The sequence below is a fragment of the Melanostigma gelatinosum genome, assembly GCF_949748355.1.
Source record: "Melanostigma gelatinosum genome assembly, chromosome: 11".
Lineage (NCBI taxonomy): Eukaryota > Metazoa > Chordata > Actinopteri > Perciformes > Zoarcidae > Melanostigma > Melanostigma gelatinosum.
In genome coordinates this window covers 6,180,072-6,199,763 of record NC_136644.1, presented here as the reverse complement: position 1 = coordinate 6,199,763, position 19,692 = coordinate 6,180,072, and the positions used below count along the sequence as shown (strand labels likewise).

Genomic DNA, 19,692 nt, shown 5'->3' with positions numbered 1-19,692 from the left:
TCTGTGTGTCTGTCTGTCTGTCTGTCTGTCTGTCTGTCGATCGATCGCTGTAAATAATAGTTTACATGGACACGTGCTCTGATTGGTTACCAAAGCGCAGTTGAGACGCGATGGGCGTGGCCTGAAGACGAGCCACAATGTCACGTTGACAGACGCTTTGAGGTGAATGGTGTCACCGACCGAGGCACGAGACAGCTGGTCCCGGTACATGGAGCTGTTTACACCACTTAGCAGCAGGTACGTTCTCCAAAAGGCTGACATATTTGATGTTTTAGCAATTGCAGACTTCTTGACATTTTCATTTATTTGTGTGTCTACGTTGGCAACTCGCGAAACATGTTGACGACTGTATTGTAACGTAAATTAAGTCAGCCAATCCCGCAGATGATGACATTTATGCCGAAGTAACTGTGTGTAACGTTGCGCAGATGAACACACCAAAACGTATCTAAAGTCATCTTATATCCGCAGCCCTTCCCTTCTGATTTGACCTGTTTATGATTGTATGTATTGCTCCGTTTTTAATTCACGACTCATCGTTTTAATGATGTTTACGGTCCGCACTGATGAGCGGCAGTTTATCCGATTAAGTATGCCGCTCACTGTCGCGCGCAGATAAGGAGCGGCAGTGTGGTTAACTGTGCAGCACCTGCCTGTCTGATAAAGTTGACCATAGATCACAGCTGTAGGCTACGGCACATGGCAGCCCTCTCTTCTTTTTTTGGAATGGGCTCTTTCACTTGTAAATCAGGCTATAAAAAAAGCCGTCCTCAGGGCTGATGTACCGACCGACTTTTCCCCCCTCCTGGGATAATAACAGGGTTTTAAAACCAATGCCTGATCTGATTGAAGCTCTGGCTCTATGTTGTGTCTGCTGGGAGTCTAACAGCACAGTTGTATTTCTTACAGCTTCCTTGTTTTAGATCCGAGCTTCCTGGTACCACTTTGGGCTTCAGGGAATGCAGGCTGGCTCCAGGCTGTGTGTGTCACTTTGAAAGTGGTATTTTTGTTCCTAAAATGAGCCAGTAATTGTTTAATTTAAGCCATCGTATGGGAACATTGCTATCCTGAACAATAATCTTTAGTGGTTTTGTAAATGTCAAATGTTGACGACATAAAGGTGTTGGAGCTATTCACGCCCCATTAAATAATAATCTCTCTCCAAACAAATCACACTGGTGCTGTCAAGGATAAGGTGAGGCGTTCCAGTAAGACATGAGAAGACAGTGAGATAGTGGTTTGAAATATTTAGGCTATTGACTGAATGCTGGCAATCCAGTCTTGAAGCTGATGCTCGAGGGACTAACTCAGAACATATGGGGACATTAAGTGTCACTGTAAAACTAACAATCATTTATCATAATTATACCACACATGATGAGCAAAGAAAAGTGGTTACATGAGTCGAGATCTGATCTCCGTCGTGACGGTAAGCTTATTATTAGACTATGACAAATATGCCAAAATATGACGCAAACACCAACAGTGACATAATGCAAGGCAAGGCAAGTTTATTTGTATAGCACATTTCAACAACAAGGTAATTCAAAGTGCTTCACATAAAACCATTAAAAGCATCAAAACATAAGGCAAAAGAAAAGGAGATTTAAAAACAATTAAAGAAACAGTGTAAGAAATAAAATTCAGTAGTAAAAAGTAAAGGAGATTTAAAACATACATTGAAACAATAATCGATGTCTCCCTGAGACATTACGCTGCACGCAATCAACCATACACTGCCGCAATTCTGCAATTACTCGCACACAAACCACGTCTGGAAAAGATCTCTGCCGATATGCGTTGTATAGTGTACGCCTTGCACGAACTCGGTCCCGGAGGAAATGGCGATATATTGTGCAGTCCTTTTAAAACCATTAAAAGCATCAAAACATAAGGCAAAAGAAAAGGAGATTTAACAGCAATTAAGAACAGTGTAATGCAGCGACAACAACATGTGTATAGCTGTTCAGGTGAGACGATGACTGGAACAGCAGAACCAGGATTGCTATTTGAACATCAACACAAAAACAGATGACCACTAACTCATTGGCTGTCATTAATCATAGGCCGAACCCAACGCCCTTTTAGTTATAAGTATAAGTCTATAGGCTGACAATAATGAGCACATTAAATGTATTAAGCTTCACACAACACAAAACTTTTTTTCCCCCTCTTAGTTTATCCTCTTGTAAATATAGCCTGGGAACATCATTTACCAGTTAAAGTTGTTTTTCAAAAGGTTTTATACTGTAACCGCTTAAGTTCAATGGAGAAAGTTGGCTGCATGCAAGGACTGGAAAGAATCACCACTAATGTACCCATCACCGCCATCGTCTTTTAACAGGATGAAGCTGCTGCCAATTAAAGAAACATTTGCTACTTTTAGGCAGAAGTCGCCTTGGAGTGCTGAGCCCTCGTCAGCCCACACTCCTGCTCCGTATTCCCGGCAAAGTTATGACAAAACACCCTGAACTCCACATACTGCAGACAGCCGCAGACTCCCTTCAACATGAGATCGCGTGGGGGTTATGTGGGGGTTATGAAAACAAAGGACAAACACTTCTTGGCAGTCGTTGTACCTGCGGGGCTCCCTGGAAAGCAGTCTCCACCGTGGCTAAGGCTGTTTCATGCCAAGTGTGTGTGAGCGCGCGGATCTATTTCTGCTGCTGATCATGTGACGCACTTGGTGCATCCTGTGCTTGTAGCAGTTGGACCGCTTTCCACTCAGTGACCTCCTGCGAACCACTGTGGCTAAATAAGGTCTGCTGCGTGGTGAGACTGGTGATCCATAGCAATCCTCACATTTCTCTCTGTGCTTTTGTTGTAAGTCAGTGGGAGTTGCATGTGCATTAAATCCACATGCATATTGTATACGTGCTCATGTGTGACCACACAGGATGTATGTGTCTGTTTGACTGCAACATATCCTCAGGTCAGTTCGTATGATATCTCATGTAAAGTTCCTCCTCATCTTTCCTACGAAAGCCAGCAACACGTGTCATTAGTTACATGCGTATCATCTTTTGAGTATATATAATTCGGTTTAATTCAGGTAATTAATGATTAATTATGTTAAATACCAAAACTGGGTTAGGTTTAGAAAAACCTGCCTGTCCTGTTTGCATAGTGCATTTGTGTTTCACAGTAGTATTTGTTCAAAACTCCTTAACTGACACATTGTTACCTAATCCAACCTAAACGCCACATCCTCTGACCCCTGAACCCTAATAGACCAATAAACCCAGTTATCGCCATCACAGACCCCATAGACCCCACAGAAGGATCACACACACACACACGCACACACGCACACACACACACACACACACGCCTTCTCGGGAAACCCCTTTGTATCTACCTCTTCCTCTTGCCTGATGGATTTAGCACACTATACTCCCCACAGCATACACCATCGACGTGTCCATGCACACCTCTGATTGTTGGAAGTCATATTTACACCAACTCCTCCAATTGGCAAATTTCATTTCGTTTTTTTTAAATGACACATCCACCTGTTTGTTGCAGATGTTGCAGCATTATCTTATACACTGTATGCAGGCCCTGACAAGACAAAACACATCTTTGGTCAGTCAGGCCATGCAGATTTACAGACACACACACATGCACACGCCTCACACACATTCGCCGGTCGAAGTGGACTTCCTCATATTGTTCAGCATGTTGATGCAGGAAATCACGTTGATTGATATCCCCCCCGTACCTCACACTGAATTAAACGTTCGGGGTGTCGTTGCAACTTTTTGAATGTGTGTGTTTCTGCCCCCTTTGGTCTCAGTCAACTCAGACTTCTTTGCTCGTTTAGAAATCTTTTTTTAATGCTTTGTCATGACTGTTTTTTACTTATTGTTGGCACAAATGTAAACTCTTAGCTTTTCTTTCTTTCCATCCACATTTGCACAGTGTCATATTTGTTATATCCTTGCGAAAGGGGGAAAACAGGGAGGAATTCCACGTTGGCACACACACTTTGCAACATGCATTTCCTTATGAGAAAATATTTGTTTCATCCTTGCGAAAGGGGGAAACAGGGAGGAATTCCACGTTGGCACACACACTTTGCAACATTCATTTCCTTATGAGAAAATTCAAGTGCTGTCACTCTGTACTTTTTTTCAAGTTTTGCTTGCTAGCTGTATAGGGAACAAACTCTGCAGGTGCTTTCCTCGCTCTTCCAATTTCTCCAGGTCTATATGCAAGAGAGGATGAGACACACCATGCTATCGTAGGTTGGGGATTTCCAATCAAGCACACGCACACACACACACACACACACACACACACACACACACACACACACACACACACACACGCACACACACTCTCTGCTGCACCGCTTCTCTCTTGCTTTACGTACGAACGCACTTCCACAAGTCGCTGTCAGGTCCTTCCTGTTTTGTCTTTTTCTCTGAGATTTCTGCAGCGCGCCTGAACGGAAACGAGCGCTCCTGTTTTCTGTTTTTCGGGGGCCGCATTGTTTGAGAGACTCCGGGCTGACCACCGCGATGCACTGTGACGGCTGCCCCGCACAGGGAAGGTGTAGACAGATATGTATCACTGGCGAAACTCGGATCAGGAACCTAATTCACATCAACATTCATAAGGGAAGTTTGCTTCACTGGCATGTGGCCTTGGCTTCTGTAAGCATTTTCAACTTGTCTATTTATAAGCACTGTTCCTGGGCATTTGACAGGATTTAATGGTACTAAATGGCAAAGGAAACAGTGTGTGCTACTCAAGTAATGGATGTTGTAGTCCATACTTGACCACTCGTGGTATGTCCAAATGATGGAGGAGGATGTTGCTGCTGTAAACTCCAGAGTGTAGGTCCGAAAAGTTAGGAAAGATCAAAGGATGGACTCTGATTGGTGACCTTTGGAGTGTTAATTGGTACGGTGCAACAGCATTTGTACGAATGGTCATTTAATATCATGTCCGTGCGTTGTGTTTGTACGGTGAATCGCATTGCTCTCACCTCAGTGTCCACATACACAGTGTGTTCAACTTGGCTTCGTTTGTTAAAACTCAAATTCCCTCTCGACTCCCTGGTGATGTTTGTTTGAGCAATTGTGTGTTCAAGAAGGCTCTTTGTGTGAGACATGCACAGAAATAGCTTGTGGACTTTGACCAAAATGTCAAACTAAATGAAGTCCTGTATTTGAAAGTTTCATTTACAGTAATATTAGCAACAATGACATGCAATCGAAGAGCTGATGGTTGTGTTGTATTTTTAGAGGCTTGCTTTCTGTCAGAAGTTGTCCTGCAGACTGTGGTTTTTTCTAAGTTCGTTATTTGTAAAGGTTGTGAATGATGTGGTGCATCTATTTTAAGCTTTTCTAAACTCGACTTACCCCGGTCACTCTGGCTCACTCCCTTTCTGCAGCTCTCTCAGTCTGTCCGTCTAAATATAGAGTGTTGTCTGCCCACTCATTCATTTCAGAGGAAATGCTGTGTGCGTGTGTGAGCTCCTACACTGCATTAATAGCTCCCGTCAGAAAGGTAGAACCAGAGTGTAAATTTGCACATCTGTGTGGGCGAGAGTCCACATGTGTACACTTTGGAGGCCTTTTGCATGCACCTGTATGAATGCATGGTGGAGGGGTGAAAGACAGAGAGACAAGAGAGTGAATACACCAGAGGCAACCGGAAACTTGTGGTCAAACAGGCAGTGTTCGGCTGCGTTCGGCTGTTTGACAGGCTGTTAGTTTTTGAAAGCACTGCTTTTCTTAGGGGGGGGGGGGGGGGTTTAAATCCAAATGCATTTAGCCGACGAAACAGGACTCAAACAAGTTATGACTCTTTGACACCTGCAAACAGCCCCCTCTCCTCCTCCTTCTTCTCACTTGCCTGTCACTCTCGCTCTCTCTCTCTCTCCCTCGCTCTCTCTCTCTCTCTCTGTCTCTCTCTCTCTCTCTCTCTCCCTCGCTCTCTCTCTCTCTCTCTCTCTCTGTCTCTCTCTCTTTCTCTCTGTGTGTGTCACACTTGTTAGTTTCAGTACACAGAGCGCTGCGTGTGGATGGAAAAGACCTGTGGGGCAGAGTGAGTTTATCTGACATTATTTCTACTCTACACCTGCTATGATTTGACTGGTAAACGAACGAATACCTTCCATTAAGAGAGAGCATTATGGTTTGTGATGTTTAGTTTCTGTGACTGAGGCTTCTTATGATACATTTCTGCTGTATCTTTATCACAAAGATCGTGGACATGAGCTCTCGTATCGGGATGATTTATGAAAGTCATCTTCCACCAGTCTGCATTTACATGCTGCAGGAAATGCAGTCACTGTGGCAATTAGCGCTTCGTGTTTGTTGTGGTTTATTGCTGTTGGATATATTAATGTCATCATCGTTCATTTCATGATCTGAAAGGGGTGATTTTTGGTTCTTGTTCAGATAAATGTAAATGAAAAAGATGAATTTCGTGCCGCGGATGGTTGAGAGGTGACTCACAAACCTGTGTGGGACCTGAGATAATGTGGCAAGGGGTTTTGAAGTAGGTAGCTTATATAGGAACACTTTCTGACAGTGTTGGGGAGGGTTAGCGTGGGACAACTGCACCTTGTGGTGTTGGTAGGTGTGTATATGTGTGTGTGGGTAAAGATATCGAGGAGTAATGTCTGCATGCTTATTGAATGATATCGCTCTCCCTCTGTGTGCGTTGTGATACGACGAGCTTCTCTGGGTTTTGTTGACATAGCCGGGCCGTACGTGAGTGCCTTTTCGTGCATGTTCTTGCATTTGAGCATGCCCCCACTAGCTAGCTCATGTGTGTGTGTGTGGAGGGGGCTCATCAACAGTTGCAGCTGATAAGGACAGGATTGTCCAGAAAGGGACTTCCTGTAACCTCCGGTTACCCCCTGAGGTTAAAAAAAAACGGCGAGCTCTTTCAGCCTTGTTGCCGCCGTTCGCACTGTTGGCGCTGTTAGCACCGTTAGCTGTTAGCCTGCCAGCGCAGCGGCCGACGCCACAGTGAGAGCCGTGTGGATTCAACCCTTCAGCAGTAACCACACTGGCATGGATGTTAACTGGAGGCCATACGGTTCTCACGCTCAAATTCAAAAAGAGAAACGTGTCGAGATATTATTGTCACCCTGCCTGTGAACAGAGATAGTTTTAAATAGCTTCATTCAATGTATCAGCAAGCAGACAGAAAAGCAAGAAAACAGTCATGACTTACCCACAGTCACGGTCAGCCACCACAAGTGAGGCAGGCTCTCCGACCGCTTCGTGTTTGACCTCGGACGCACGTGACTGACACCTTCCTGTCTGTATGTCTTCTCTCTGCTTAAAGATGAAACACCCACAATGCACGTGAGACATGACCAACAACGCCCCCTGGGATAGCGCAGGCAGTACGCGCAGCATGGAGCCTCCAGGTACGTACAATAACACACGTGCACTGCCGACAAATGGATCTCCCTCTCGTATAAATACATCGATACATTTGCAGACTCAAAGCGCTCAACCTCTCATCTTTTATTGTCAGCCGGCTGCTCCCCCACAGTTCCCGAGCCAGAACTCTACCGCAGCGTCATGGCTATCCTGCCCCGGGAAAGGGACAGCCAGCAGCCCCAAGACTGTCCCAACAAAGGTAAAATAGATCTACTACAACACTGTTCAATAAACTATCAAGATGTGAAGTGTTTTTTTTTCTCGCAGCGCTGGTGTGGTTTGTATCCGTCTTTGCCGTTGGCTCTGCTCACATGTAATATTATGAGGTCTCACAAACAGCATCCTCTGAATATATCACAGATCTTAACTTGATCTTTATGGTGGAGAGTGTTCCAAAATTGCCAACAGCGAAAACACTTCATCATGTAAATAATGCATTCACATTGATGTCGGTTTCAATACATCTGCGCGTGTGGTGTAGACGTCACAAAGCTCACTCGATTCTCTGCTGGAGACTCCATTTGTTTCCGGGTTTTTCTGTATCCAAAGCAGTTCCTTCCCGTAAACCAATGGGTATCTCCTGAAGCCAGCCTGCTCGTGTTAATCCCACTGTGCGACATTCAGCCGTGTCAGCAGTGTGACGGCTGTTCAGTTGCTAGTCATCGGACATATTTCAGATGAGTCACGGAGAGCGGTCTGACACATTTTAGCAAGTCTGTGTTAGACCTGTGGAAATGTTGAATGGCTTGTGTATTTATCTGTGTGTCTGGGTGTGTGTGTGTGTGTGCAGGCATGCTGAGGTGGACGCTTCATAAGAAGGTTCAAAACAATCCTGCCAGCGGCTTATCTCTGGTGTGGGTGCTGATAAAAGAGCTGGAAAAGGTACTTGATCTCAGCAGTGGCTATGTTGACACTTCGAGACTCCAAATCGTGCTTTCAACAGGGTTTTTTTTCCAGATGATTTCATATTTACTGATTGGACTTGACTTGACTGACCGTGAACCTTATTCCTTTCAATCGCTAATTATGATTTGAGTTCATCAACTAATTGTTTTATCTGTGAAATTTGAGCTAAAATCTTTCCAGAAGCTGGTTGTTCTTCTTCTTCTGTCGATGAACTAATCGGCCGACCGCGTGTGTGTGTTTTCTCTGCAGGCTGAGAGATGGGACTCTCGCAAATACATCATCCCTCTGCTCCACACACTCATGTATGCCATCATTCAGGTACAGTATAGCTGCCACATTGTTGCATTGTTGAAAAAGTAGTCGCTTCAGCTCTGTTACTACAAAACAAAAAGGTACTTGACAGGAGGACGAATGTTGTTGTTGTTTTTTTTCTGGAAAGGAAAAAGGAGTTTTCCTTTCCGGTATTAGTTGTAACGAGTGAATGTGTGTTTTTTTTGTTGATATTCCAGACAGCCTACATTCCAGATGAGCTGTACAAGCGTGTTTACGACTTCTGTAAGAGACTCCTGACCTTCCCTCATCCCTACTGCACTGTGGGCCTCAGCTACACGAGACGGATCAAAACCGAACGCTCCGTTCCAGGTATTATCCAACTCTCAGCTCGACGTTTCAGTCTCAAATTATAGTCATGTCACAGATATAGTCATGATCGCACAAAGTCACTTCCAACAAAGACCCATCCCTCAGGCGGGTCTATCAAAGCGGAAATGATCTCTTACAGACCACACGTGCTTTGTAATAAAGACTAGAATGACTTGTCTGACTGAGACGAGCTAGTTTTGACACGGGGAGAAAGAAATGCCAGATGCATCAGTTTATCCATATGAGGATTTGCAACCACGTACCGCCGTTAAATTCCCGTTTGATCCACAGGTCTGATGTACCAGAGGATGGTCACAGCCGAGCAGAGACTAAAAAATGAGCACTATCCCTTTCAGGAGAGGTGAGTCATGAATGAAGAAAAGAAGCCTTTGGAGAATCGTAGATTTGCCACGGCTTGTTCTGTTCCCTCATACTGCTGCATGTGTCGCCAAACCCCCGTTGTGTAAATCCTTGCAGGGTCTTCATCCTGGCTGACCCACAAGTCTTCTCTGCCTCTTTGGAACAAGTCCTGTCGGGCGATATTGGGACGTCCTCTTCAGCTGCAGGAGGATCTCCGAGTCCTTTCGATCACATGTGCGGCGTGGTCCAACACTCCATACAGGCTGCTTTAGGAGCGGAGCAGTGCAACGGGCCCAAACTGGCTCGAGCCCTGAAGGTTAGTGGAACCCACCACAGAGCTGTTGGCTTGTCCTCACTCACCGCCTTCTCCTTTCACTTCACGGTATCACTCCAATAACGCTTTGTCTATTTCCCTTTTTTTGAGTCTTGTTATGTTCAGTTTACCGCAAACTTGGCTCTCTCATGACCCTGACCTCATACTGATGCATGGTGTGTACGGTAGAGTCAATTTGAATGCGTTCCGCATGCTTTCCATTTCCTCCTATCTAGTCGGAGCCTGGCTCAGAATTCCTCCGTGTTCGATTGTTTAATTATTAACTTAATCCTCCTCATCAAATGACGTCACGCTGTCGACTCCAATGAATGTGCTGAATGAAAAAGACATTTTTTGCAAGTAACCCTGGTCTTGACTGACTCTCCTTCACATAAACACTGAATAAAATGCAGCTGGAGTCTCTTCTTCTGATCTGGCAGTCCCTCTCCAGGAAGCTTAATTACATCATATTGTAAACTGAGATCCCTTTCTGAAGTAGACCATGCAAGCAATGACTTGCGATGGGTAGCATTGGCTAACTTCAGCAATCTCTTTCACACACATTGCACGCATATGCATGCTCACGTACACACAGAGAAAGAGAGAGAGAGCGAGGGGAAGAGAACCTCCTACTCAGTCAGTAAGTGAAACCGATATACAGCTGTGAGAAATCGTTTTTTTTTCGCCACGACAACTCAAGCTGTAAAACGTTATTACTGTCCAATGAGAGATAAGAAAAACCCCGGACTTCAAAGGCTTTTTTCTTTTTATTGAAACGAAAATGGATACAAAATGTGCAACAATCACATCAAAATCAATGACAGCGATAGCCCAAATAAACAAATGTGCTCTTATGTAGGCCTATGAACAAATTCATTGATAAATAAACTGTAGCATATGCGAACATAAAATAAAAGACCTGGCTTTGTTGAGCCTGTCTGTCGATCAATCTCTCCACTTTTACAGCACACACACACACACACACACACACACACACACACACACACACACACACACACACACACACACACACACACACACACACACACTCTTTACAACCGACATGTGTAATTCATATTGTGGGATTCAGCCTGAACAACAATGCCGCTCTACAGTAAGAAAGCAATGGTCTGCTCATCCCTCCGCTATGCTCTCCCACAGGTTTCTTCCTCTTTCCTCCCCGTTAAAGGGTTTTTTTGGGGAGTTTTTCCTGTTCTGATGTGAGGGTTCCGGGACAAGAGGATGTCAAATGTGTACATATTGTAAAGCCCTCTGAGGCAAATTTGTAATTTGTGATTTTGGGCTATACAAAAATGAATTGAATTGAATTGAATTGAATTAATCTGAAGGCCCAAATGTGTAAAGCGGGACGTGTTGCTGCTCTGTTCAGTCTCCAGTTCGTCTCCAGTCTGAGAAAGATTGTAATTGAGTCATGGTTGTTATCTCACAACTTCTCTTTATGACTTCAGCATTTTCTTTTCCCCATGTGAATGCACAATTTGTTTACGCTGACTGTTGCCATTCAGGAGGGAGTGAATGACCTTTTGTGGTCACTTCTGTACAGTTGAAGCGATAACAAGTTCCCAACAGAAGAATGACTCTCGGGTTACGAGTAGCATCAGCAGAATGTCGTGGGGCTACATTTTTTTGGTGATGGCAGTAAACTTTTTCAGTTTTTTCTCCCGGATTTGAAATGGTTTGAGAGTCCGTGCCTCATATGTACGTGTTGTGTAAAACATCCTGAATGAAGGTCTGTTGGTGGAAGTGTCTCCTGGCACCGATCCTAAAGTAACACCTCAGCAGGACGCACACGAGGGCAGAAACACACACACACACACACACACACACACACACACACACACACACACACACACACACACGAAGGAGCAACAAACAAACCCCTCACCTCTGTGCTATTAATACGGACTCTGTGTGTGTTTGTCTTCCTGTGCGCATGTGAGTTCACCCGCGTGCGTTTGTGTGTTTCCGGGACAGGACATGGGTCAAGACGTCGAGTCGCACTTTCAGGAAGTGTTGGCGGCTCTGGAGCAGAGCGCGGAGGAGGGCGGCAGAGGGGAGGGGGCAGCGCTGAGGAGCCGTCTACAGCGGCTGTACAGCGTGATCGTCACGGACTCGGGTAAGGAGGAAACGCAGCAAAGCCGTGCAGGGCACAGCTCCTCCGAGGCACAGCTGCTCCGTCTGAGGCAGAACACAACTTATTGGCGTGTGGCCAAACATCAAGGAAGGATGAGAAACCACACGAACCGCCGTCACTTTTGGTTGTAAAAAAAGCACACATTGTAAGTGGCATGTTTTCTGTGTCCCAGAGGGCTTGTCACACCGGCTGTTCCTGAGATCAAACGTGTGACCATGTGACCTCTCTATTTAGCGGCTTCCTCCATGGCCAAATCGGTCGAGTCAGTTGTCTGTATATTCTTTTTAATATTCCGGATATCTATTTCTGGGAAATCCACTCTTATCATGTCAGCGACCCATCCGATGAACCTGCTCCCCCTTCATCCCAGCTGGGAGGTGGAGGGATGCACGGCAGTGTTCACAGACAGGACGTTATGGGGGTTGGGGAGCTGTTTTGTTTTGAGGGTCATTGTGACACTTTTGGTCTCTTCCGATCTCTCTTCCTCCACTCGTGTGTGTATTGCAGAGCCATTGTCCGGTGGACGACTGTGCGACTGCCCTCCTCCGAACCCAGAGATGAGCTTCCACATGTGGACGGAGGATCTGGATATCTGTGAGTGGATCTGGAACCGTGGGGGGTCTAGAGGAAGTTGCATGTCAGCTGAACCAAATTAGGCTGAAACCTGAACTGGATAAAGAGAACCAGAAATAAAAGAACAATTAAATATCCGAGTTGTAGATTGTTGGGAGCCTCCTCGGGGGCCTTAGACCTGCGACAGTGATTGAAGGGACTTCTTCCGTGCTGTGGTTCGTGCCGTCTTGCTCCACGTGAGTGCAGACCTCTGAATTACAGGTAACTGATGAATGTTGATATGTCGACAGGGCGAGTGCTGGCCAAGTGGTTTCGATCCAGCTCCATGTCGGAACAGTTCTCCCTCAGCCAGGAGCAGGAGGACGTTGAGCTGGGCGAGTCGCCCGGCGACCTGATGCCGCCCGACATGACTCGCTTCTCCGTCATGTCCAACGACAGCGGCATCGAAAGAGACCTGCCCCCCGGCGCCGATCCCCCCCCGTCGTCATCTCTGGACTCTGCCGGCATGAGTGCAACATGGGAACAATGCAAAAGGTAAATCAAGCACCTAGTTTACATTAAGATAGATCATGCCCGCTGCCAGTTTCGTGTATTTTACGAATAGTCCCTGTAGTAACAGACATGCAGAAATGGAAATGTTTCCAAAGCTTCCCTTGGGTTTGTAGTGTTTAAGAGTCTTTTGCTGAACTTGAGAATGTCCGAGATGCTCATCATGGGATCCCCTGGGCGTTGTCAAAGCCTCACGTTCATTTTGAAATGATTACGACTTTGACGATAGCAGTAAAAAAAAAAACCTTCTCCGTTTTCCCAGCGAGCAAGAGTCGGGGAGGCTGTCACGGCGTGGAGGCATCAAGATGAAACCATCGGTGAAGGACGGCATGGTGCTGATGCAGGACACCCTGGAGGAACACGCAAGCCTCGGCGGAGGAGGAGGAGGAGGAGGAAGAAGTGGAGGGAGGGGAGGAAGACGAGGGGCGACTCTGCAGAGGCGGGCAGGAAGCTGCGCGATGCAGAACCCCTTCTCCAAGCAGCAGAGACACTTTACTGCCAGGATAGTCGCCATGGGAGACGACAGGGTACTGGGTCGCCTGGCCAAGGCCTACTACCTCTTCAGGTGAGTGACTCATCATATCACAAGAGGACGAAGCTTCTTTCAAAGCAGCTGGATGTTTGTGTGACTGTGCTGATACAATACAAATATATATATATATATTTTTTTTTTTAAAGTTTTATGTAACTTTATTACACTAGTCACATGACTTCAGTTGCTCCGCCCTTGTCTCGAAAAAAAAACAGACGCCTGTGTGCACGCAACTGAACGCACCAAACTGTAGACTGTAACAGCAATATTTAAATGTCACTAATTCAACAATATCTCTTTTGGGGCGCACGTTTGGTTGTTTGCTGCCCCTTGTGGTGGAAAATAAAATCGTTTTAACCTCCCAGTGAGAAATAATCACGATGGAAACTTCTTAAAATATAAAAAACATATTTAATGAACAGACACTTCGATAATAATTCAGCTGAATGGATAGAGCGCTTTCCCCCACGGATGGTTCGGAGGTCTAACAACAATGAATAGACAAAACAGAGTATATATGCGCGTTATCTCGTCTCCTCTCCCTTCACCCTCCCGCTGCACCCACCAAGGCCAGGTTCCCAGCCTTTTCGTGGGAAGAGGGTTGGTGTGGTATATGCATGTTTAAGCGATACAAGTTACAACTGAAAGAATGATAAATTTCCACAACATCTCTATTTGTGTGTGTCAAAAGTGGTTGTCACTGATGGCAGTCCGAGACCAAGAAGTGGTTGCAAATCTTTCAAAATGGTTGCGATGGCAACCTGGCATCCCTTACTGTCGAACCCTGAAGGAACAGTACAATAATGGAAACTTTATTCTAACAGAATACTCTGGGTATTTGTCTCATCTCTGGGTATTTGTCTCATCTGAAAGAGATGATGGAGATTTTGGAGCATAACAATGAGAAAAACAAATATTTCCCTTTAAACGGTTGTAAACAAGACGGTTGAAAACAAAAAATACCCCTCTTTGGTGCGAGAAAAGTACATACTGTATCTGAGAAAATGTTTTTAAATGTTAAATACATGTTGATTATTGATACATATTTGGTTTTGATAGGACACCTGTGGATGCAATAATGATGCCTGACTGTAAATGTCTGGTGGAAATAATTTGGCCTGTTGACATCTGATCCTAAATTACTCGAATTACCTTCTATGCTGTCATCAAAGCACGAACAACACAATGAGATCTGAACTGCAGGGCGAATAAATCACGACTCTACATTCTCTCCACAGTCAGCTTTGGGAAGCTGAACCGTACTTCTTCTATTGCTAACGCTAAGTGCTTCTCGCAAATGTTTTGCTTGTCTTTGCAGGAAAAGGGAAGCGCGGAGGCTTTTTCTTACAATGAAAGTAAACCTCCAGTTTTACTACATCCCTGTTTGCGGGGCAGCGACTCCCGTCTCCTCTCTCAAGGTAAGGCCACTTCCTCTTGTCCAGCACACCATCGGTCTGTTGTTGCGTGAGAGTCAGCACACCTCTAGAGATAGCAGAAGATCCGTTTTTCAAAAGGCCTAATTACACTGCAACTGTGTGTTTATTTAAAGTAAACACATAGTGAAGTGGGAAATGCTCAGTAATGAAGTGACGAGATTCCAAAGCATTGGATTTCCATTGGCTTGGCTGCCTCTTTCAGTGTAACTTGTAATTCGTTTAATAATTATTATTTTTTTAGTTGTCATTTTTGTAACTCAGTCATTGAGATTACTTTAAAATGAATGTAAGCTGTTGTGTCTTTTCTCCACCAAGAACCTCCATTTTAAATAGACCTTGAGCTGTTTGACCCAACTGCTCTTTCGAGGCGAGAGAATTTTTTTTCCCCATGCAAAAATCTACCCTCACAAATTTAGCGAAGAAGAACTAGAAGAAGTGAAAACAGTAGGAAAACCTCCAGGCTCATCGCGTTCCCTCACTGCTGTTAATTTGATGCATTTTTGATTGTATTCTACTTTCATGTTCCTTCTTTGCCAGGAAAACCTCCATCGATCCAAGGAAAACCCCTGCACTCTTGGTTCCTACTTGAGCATGGTGGATCCGTGGTACAACTCTAACATCAAGAGTTTAGGCTCTATGATCCCCAAACTGGCAGTGATGGTACAATCCACTTTTTCACAGCTGTGCCTATGTTAGATGCATCTTTTATCTGTGTTTGAGGAACTTGTGAGAAAGATATACTTGCACATTTTCTCCTCCCACTGTGTCGTAGCTTGTCTGAATGACGTACAGACCCGATGTAGGAAACTCTTTTCTGCCCAAGTTGAAACACGGGAAGCTGCATAACATCTTTTACGGCGAGCAAAAAAGAAATATTTCGATTTAATTGAACCACAGCTACAGTGATAACTGTAATAATATATAAATGGTACAAGAATGAAGAGACTCATTGCTTGAGATGACTTCTCGTGATGATAATAATGGAAAAGCTTGTTGTGTTCTAGTGTTGTGTGCTCGCTGGCTTAATCCTTCCTTTGTTATACTCGACTACATTCAATGGGATTTGTAAAATGCGATATATTCGCTCAGGTTTGTCTACGTTGCAGCTCCTGAATTCAAGTTTCTCTCTTTCACCGAACTAAAACGTGTTGAATTGTCTTGTTAAGCCATTGTCAAAACACACACGTCATTGAAACTCAGACAGAAACTAAATGGAGCTCACCAAAACCCTCTCGGTTAGCCTTCCCACTGTTCCATCAACAACGGTCATTCACAGAGTAGGATGTGAAAATGTGCCGGCTCGACTCGTCAAGGCAAAATAAAATAAAGTAAATTAGCCGAACAACAACCAGCAATGTACTCAGCCAATCATCAACAGCAAAACATCTTTTTTACATTCACCCAACTCTAATAAAATGTTTTCCTCGAATTCCTGTATCCGCCCCTCTTTCCCAGAACTTTTCAAGCTACTGAAAAAAAATGGAGAATTCTCCATCACAACATCATGCAGACGGGAAGATTCATTTTTCGATGACTTTTGTCTTCTCCAGCAACAGATGAACCCAGGGATGTCAAAAGAGCCCTTTGTGTCTGACGTCATTTCCTACTACGTCCGGACCGGCCAGCAGCCGGTCTACTTCACCATCTACTTTGTTAAGGTAGTATATGATGCATTTTACGTCTAGTTTATTTGTGTGTGAGGGTTAAAAGCACAGTGTGCTCTCCAATCGGAAAGCAGCTTCATACCAAAAGCTTTTAACACATAATGATTTGCATTTTTCAAATGTCTTTCATTTCTTTTGTAAAGAGTTGTTTGTTTTCTATTAGATCACGTTCACCAGCATGACCAGGGATCCCGTGGAAGATGTGTTTCTCACACATCTAGAAATGGAGTTTCCTGAGTTCAGACAGATCTCAGCGTCAATTAGAGGTGAATTGGGTATCCATGAACACTATTTTCCCAATGCTGTCTTTGATATTTGTTCAAACCTGCCTCTCTACATCTGGACACAACCAAGTTCAACAACATGCCGGTGTCTCAAACAGATAAGCAGAAGAAGAGCTCGGGGGAGGCGTGCGGGACGATGGTCTCATTGAATTACAGAAAGGTAAGTTGTGAGGTTTGTGAGTGAGTGTGCACCTGTGTGTCTGTCCACGGCCAGTCTCCCATTCTGCTGCAACAAACTGCATCATGTTTTTGGGGGGGAGGGCAGTCATGGCAGTCAATCTCAGAGCAAAGTCTTAAACAACTGTTCGTTTTCTTCGTTCAATCACAATATTCTGGTTTCCTTGTTAGATTACTGGCACTGTAGCCACACGCCTCATCAATTACCGAAGCGATTGCTCACGAATGTTGTGTTGTGTGCCGTGTTGTTTGTGTGAATGCTAAATGCTTGACACTCGCGTGCTTTCTTTGTGTGTGTGTGTGTGTTTCTAGGTGACATTAAGTGGCCGAGACGTTGACAGAGGAATGTCAGTCAGGACGACGGGCGCTCAGATCACTGCTATTCCCTCCAATGAGGCAGAAGGTTCAGTATTATCTCGAACTGTGACACATTCAGGATTCAATACTTTTTTTCATATATATATATATATATATATATATTTCATGACTTTGTTTTATTCTTATGCTCCCTATTTTTCTCTGCCTTCGTCTCATAGATCTGAACTGTTTGACCATGACACTGAATGAACCTCCAGCAAAAAACAAAAGCAGCGTTGTGGTGAGTCTAGTGCTGGGCTCAAACATCTGCAGTGGATAATCCTCACACAGAGGACTTGTGCTAAAACAAGGAACAGAATGTCAACGATCAATTCAACAATAAATTCATCCTTTTTATTTTAAAATTCCCAGGAGCCAAAGATTCGGTGCGTCGACATTAAGATTCGTACTTTGGAGAGTCGGCATTTCACTGTTACACTGGACAGAGACTGTCGCAGGAGCTACAGAGATGTGCAGAGGTAAGAGAGTCCAGCCTTCATTCATTCACCACTGAGTAAAGGTCATATAAAGGTTCGGTGTTTCATCGGTTCGAAAAATGATTATTGATAGCCGAGATTGCTAACAAAGCACTAGCAGAACAAAGAGCTCTCTTCTTCTCTTCTTCTTTTAAAGTGGAACTCTACAGTTTGTATATGACAGTGCTCTGTCAGGGTCTAGTTTGTTCCACACCTTGATTTGCTCCCCTTTTTTTGGGTTGACCCAGTTTCTGTGCACCCCTGAACTGATGTCTCCATTTCCAACGTTTTTTTGTGTCGCAGCGTCTCGATCTCCCCGTGTCTCGATCCCGGATACTGCGTCCAGAAAACCATTCGGTCCAAATTCAAGTTGGGAGAGGTCAAAGAGGCGGGACTGAGCAAATACATGAACAAAGGCCTCCCTCTACCGATCAACACATTTGCCGGCATCATCACCTGACGTGGTGGAGTAAACCCCGCAGCGCTGGTGCTTTGATCGCGGGAAACGGCTGTCAGTCCAGTCTGACACATGAAGAGACGAAAGGAATCAACCTTCACACTGAGCTGCTCCTGACAACAAAACCAATCAGTTGGGTTTGACCGGCACGTATGGAAACAGACTATAAATCAAAGCAACACATACAGTGCTCGTGTCACCTCCTGCAGTTGATGGGATAACTCTTTTTACTGTAACGGCAACAAAGTTGTGTTACACAGCAGGGTTATTCTTCATCTCCTAACAGTGATTCTACTACTGTAAATATTTTCAGTAAAACTAGAGAGACCGGCAGGGTGGAAACAAGTAAGCCAAGGTATTCATTTAAGTATTCAGGACTACTGATAATTGGATCACTCATCACGTGATGTCCCAAAAAACCCAGCAGACAATCTGGAAAATCTGGTTTTCTCAAAGTCACCATGTGGCGAGGCAGATTTTAAGTGCTGATGGTAACAGTGACTCTACTTCATAGACACACTACCTTTTACTTCCTTCTTCACACACACACACACACACACACACACACAGTACACACGAAGGAATGCAGACCAGCCCAGTATGTCAGCGACTAAAACGCTCCGATTGACGAAAGACTGGTACGATGACAGCTGACAGTTAACTGGTCCCATCGTCTTTTGCTGAATCCCTCAAAAGTGCACTTGCCAGACGTGCAGGATTCTGTGTTCCATGCTTGATTATTGTCAAGACAAAGCGCTAAACTTGCACACATGCCAGTAATTATCTCAAATGCATCATCAGCCTTGAGGAGGGAGAATCACCTCTGACCTCCATCCACTCACTGCCGTTTTGTTCGATGACGCATAAATGTCCTAAACTGAATGTATTTGCACTCATTTTTTATTGTTACTTGTGAAGCAAAAGTGTGTAAAGCATGTAATATGACTACATGCGTTGTTACGTCATTACGTAAATATGAAAAAGATAATTGCTTTTTGCCACAGAGATTACACAGCCAAGAATGGCTAACAAGCTTATTTTTTTATGCCCCCCCCCTCCCCCCCTCCCTCGGGTAGGATCTCATGCAAAGGTCAACCGCCTCATGAACTGGATGTGATGGACTGCACAACATAAAATCATGTTGGTGTGTGTGTGTGTGTGTGTGCGTGTGCTAGCCTGGCAGGGTAAAAATGATGAGTTTGAAATTCATGACACATTTTGCACATCATGCTTCATCTAATCATCCATATATTGGACGCCATTACAATCTAAATGTAATTGTGTAAATACATGGTTTTGTTTTGTAAAACAGTGTTTGTGTTTTATAATAAATGTGGTAAATCTCAGTACCGGTTGTTTGAATAAACGGCGACTTCTGAACTGATTGAAAAGAGGAAGT

At 44.5% G+C, this 19,692-nt stretch overlaps 1 protein-coding gene across 2 annotated transcripts; it reads left to right on the top strand.

Moving 5' to 3' along the window:
- The first annotated feature begins 161 nt into the window (after window positions 1-161).
- Window positions 162-19,623, top strand: pik3r6 (phosphoinositide-3-kinase regulatory subunit 6). Of its 2 annotated transcripts, none has more exons than XM_079279050.1 (21): window positions 162-237; window positions 7,312-7,396; window positions 7,507-7,611; window positions 8,203-8,294; window positions 8,568-8,636; window positions 8,828-8,960; window positions 9,252-9,321; window positions 9,438-9,636; window positions 11,629-11,770; window positions 12,296-12,382; window positions 12,652-12,895; window positions 13,173-13,475; window positions 14,761-14,860; window positions 15,416-15,538; window positions 16,429-16,536; window positions 16,706-16,808; window positions 16,925-16,986; window positions 17,316-17,406; window positions 17,540-17,601; window positions 17,733-17,839; window positions 18,140-19,623. In XM_079279050.1, exons 2-21 carry the CDS (start codon window positions 7,339-7,341, stop codon window positions 18,294-18,296), a joined length of 2,415 nt encoding a protein of 804 aa, XP_079135176.1. In that variant the 5' UTR covers window positions 162-237; window positions 7,312-7,338; the 3' UTR covers window positions 18,297-19,623. The 2 variants fall into 2 exon arrangements, with proteins under 2 accessions (XP_079135176.1, XP_079135177.1); XM_079279051.1 differs by lacking the exon at window positions 162-237 and adding an exon at window positions 6,008-6,057.
- Window positions 19,624-19,692: the final 69 nt, after the last annotated feature.

What these genes read in the sequence shown, in the direction of transcription:
- pik3r6 (XM_079279050.1), top strand. Translation starts at nt 7,339, where the DNA reads ATGACCAACAACGCCCCCTGGGATAGCGCAGGCAGTACGCGCAGCATG. An exon ending in GACGGAGGATCTGGATATCT is followed by an intron (nt 12,383 to 12,651) that starts GTGAGTGGATCT and finishes ATATGTCGACAG; the next exon opens with GGCGAGTGCTGGCCAAGTGG. An exon ending in TCACCATCTACTTTGTTAAG is followed by an intron (nt 16,537 to 16,705) that starts GTAGTATATGAT and finishes GTTTTCTATTAG; the next exon opens with ATCACGTTCACCAGCATGAC.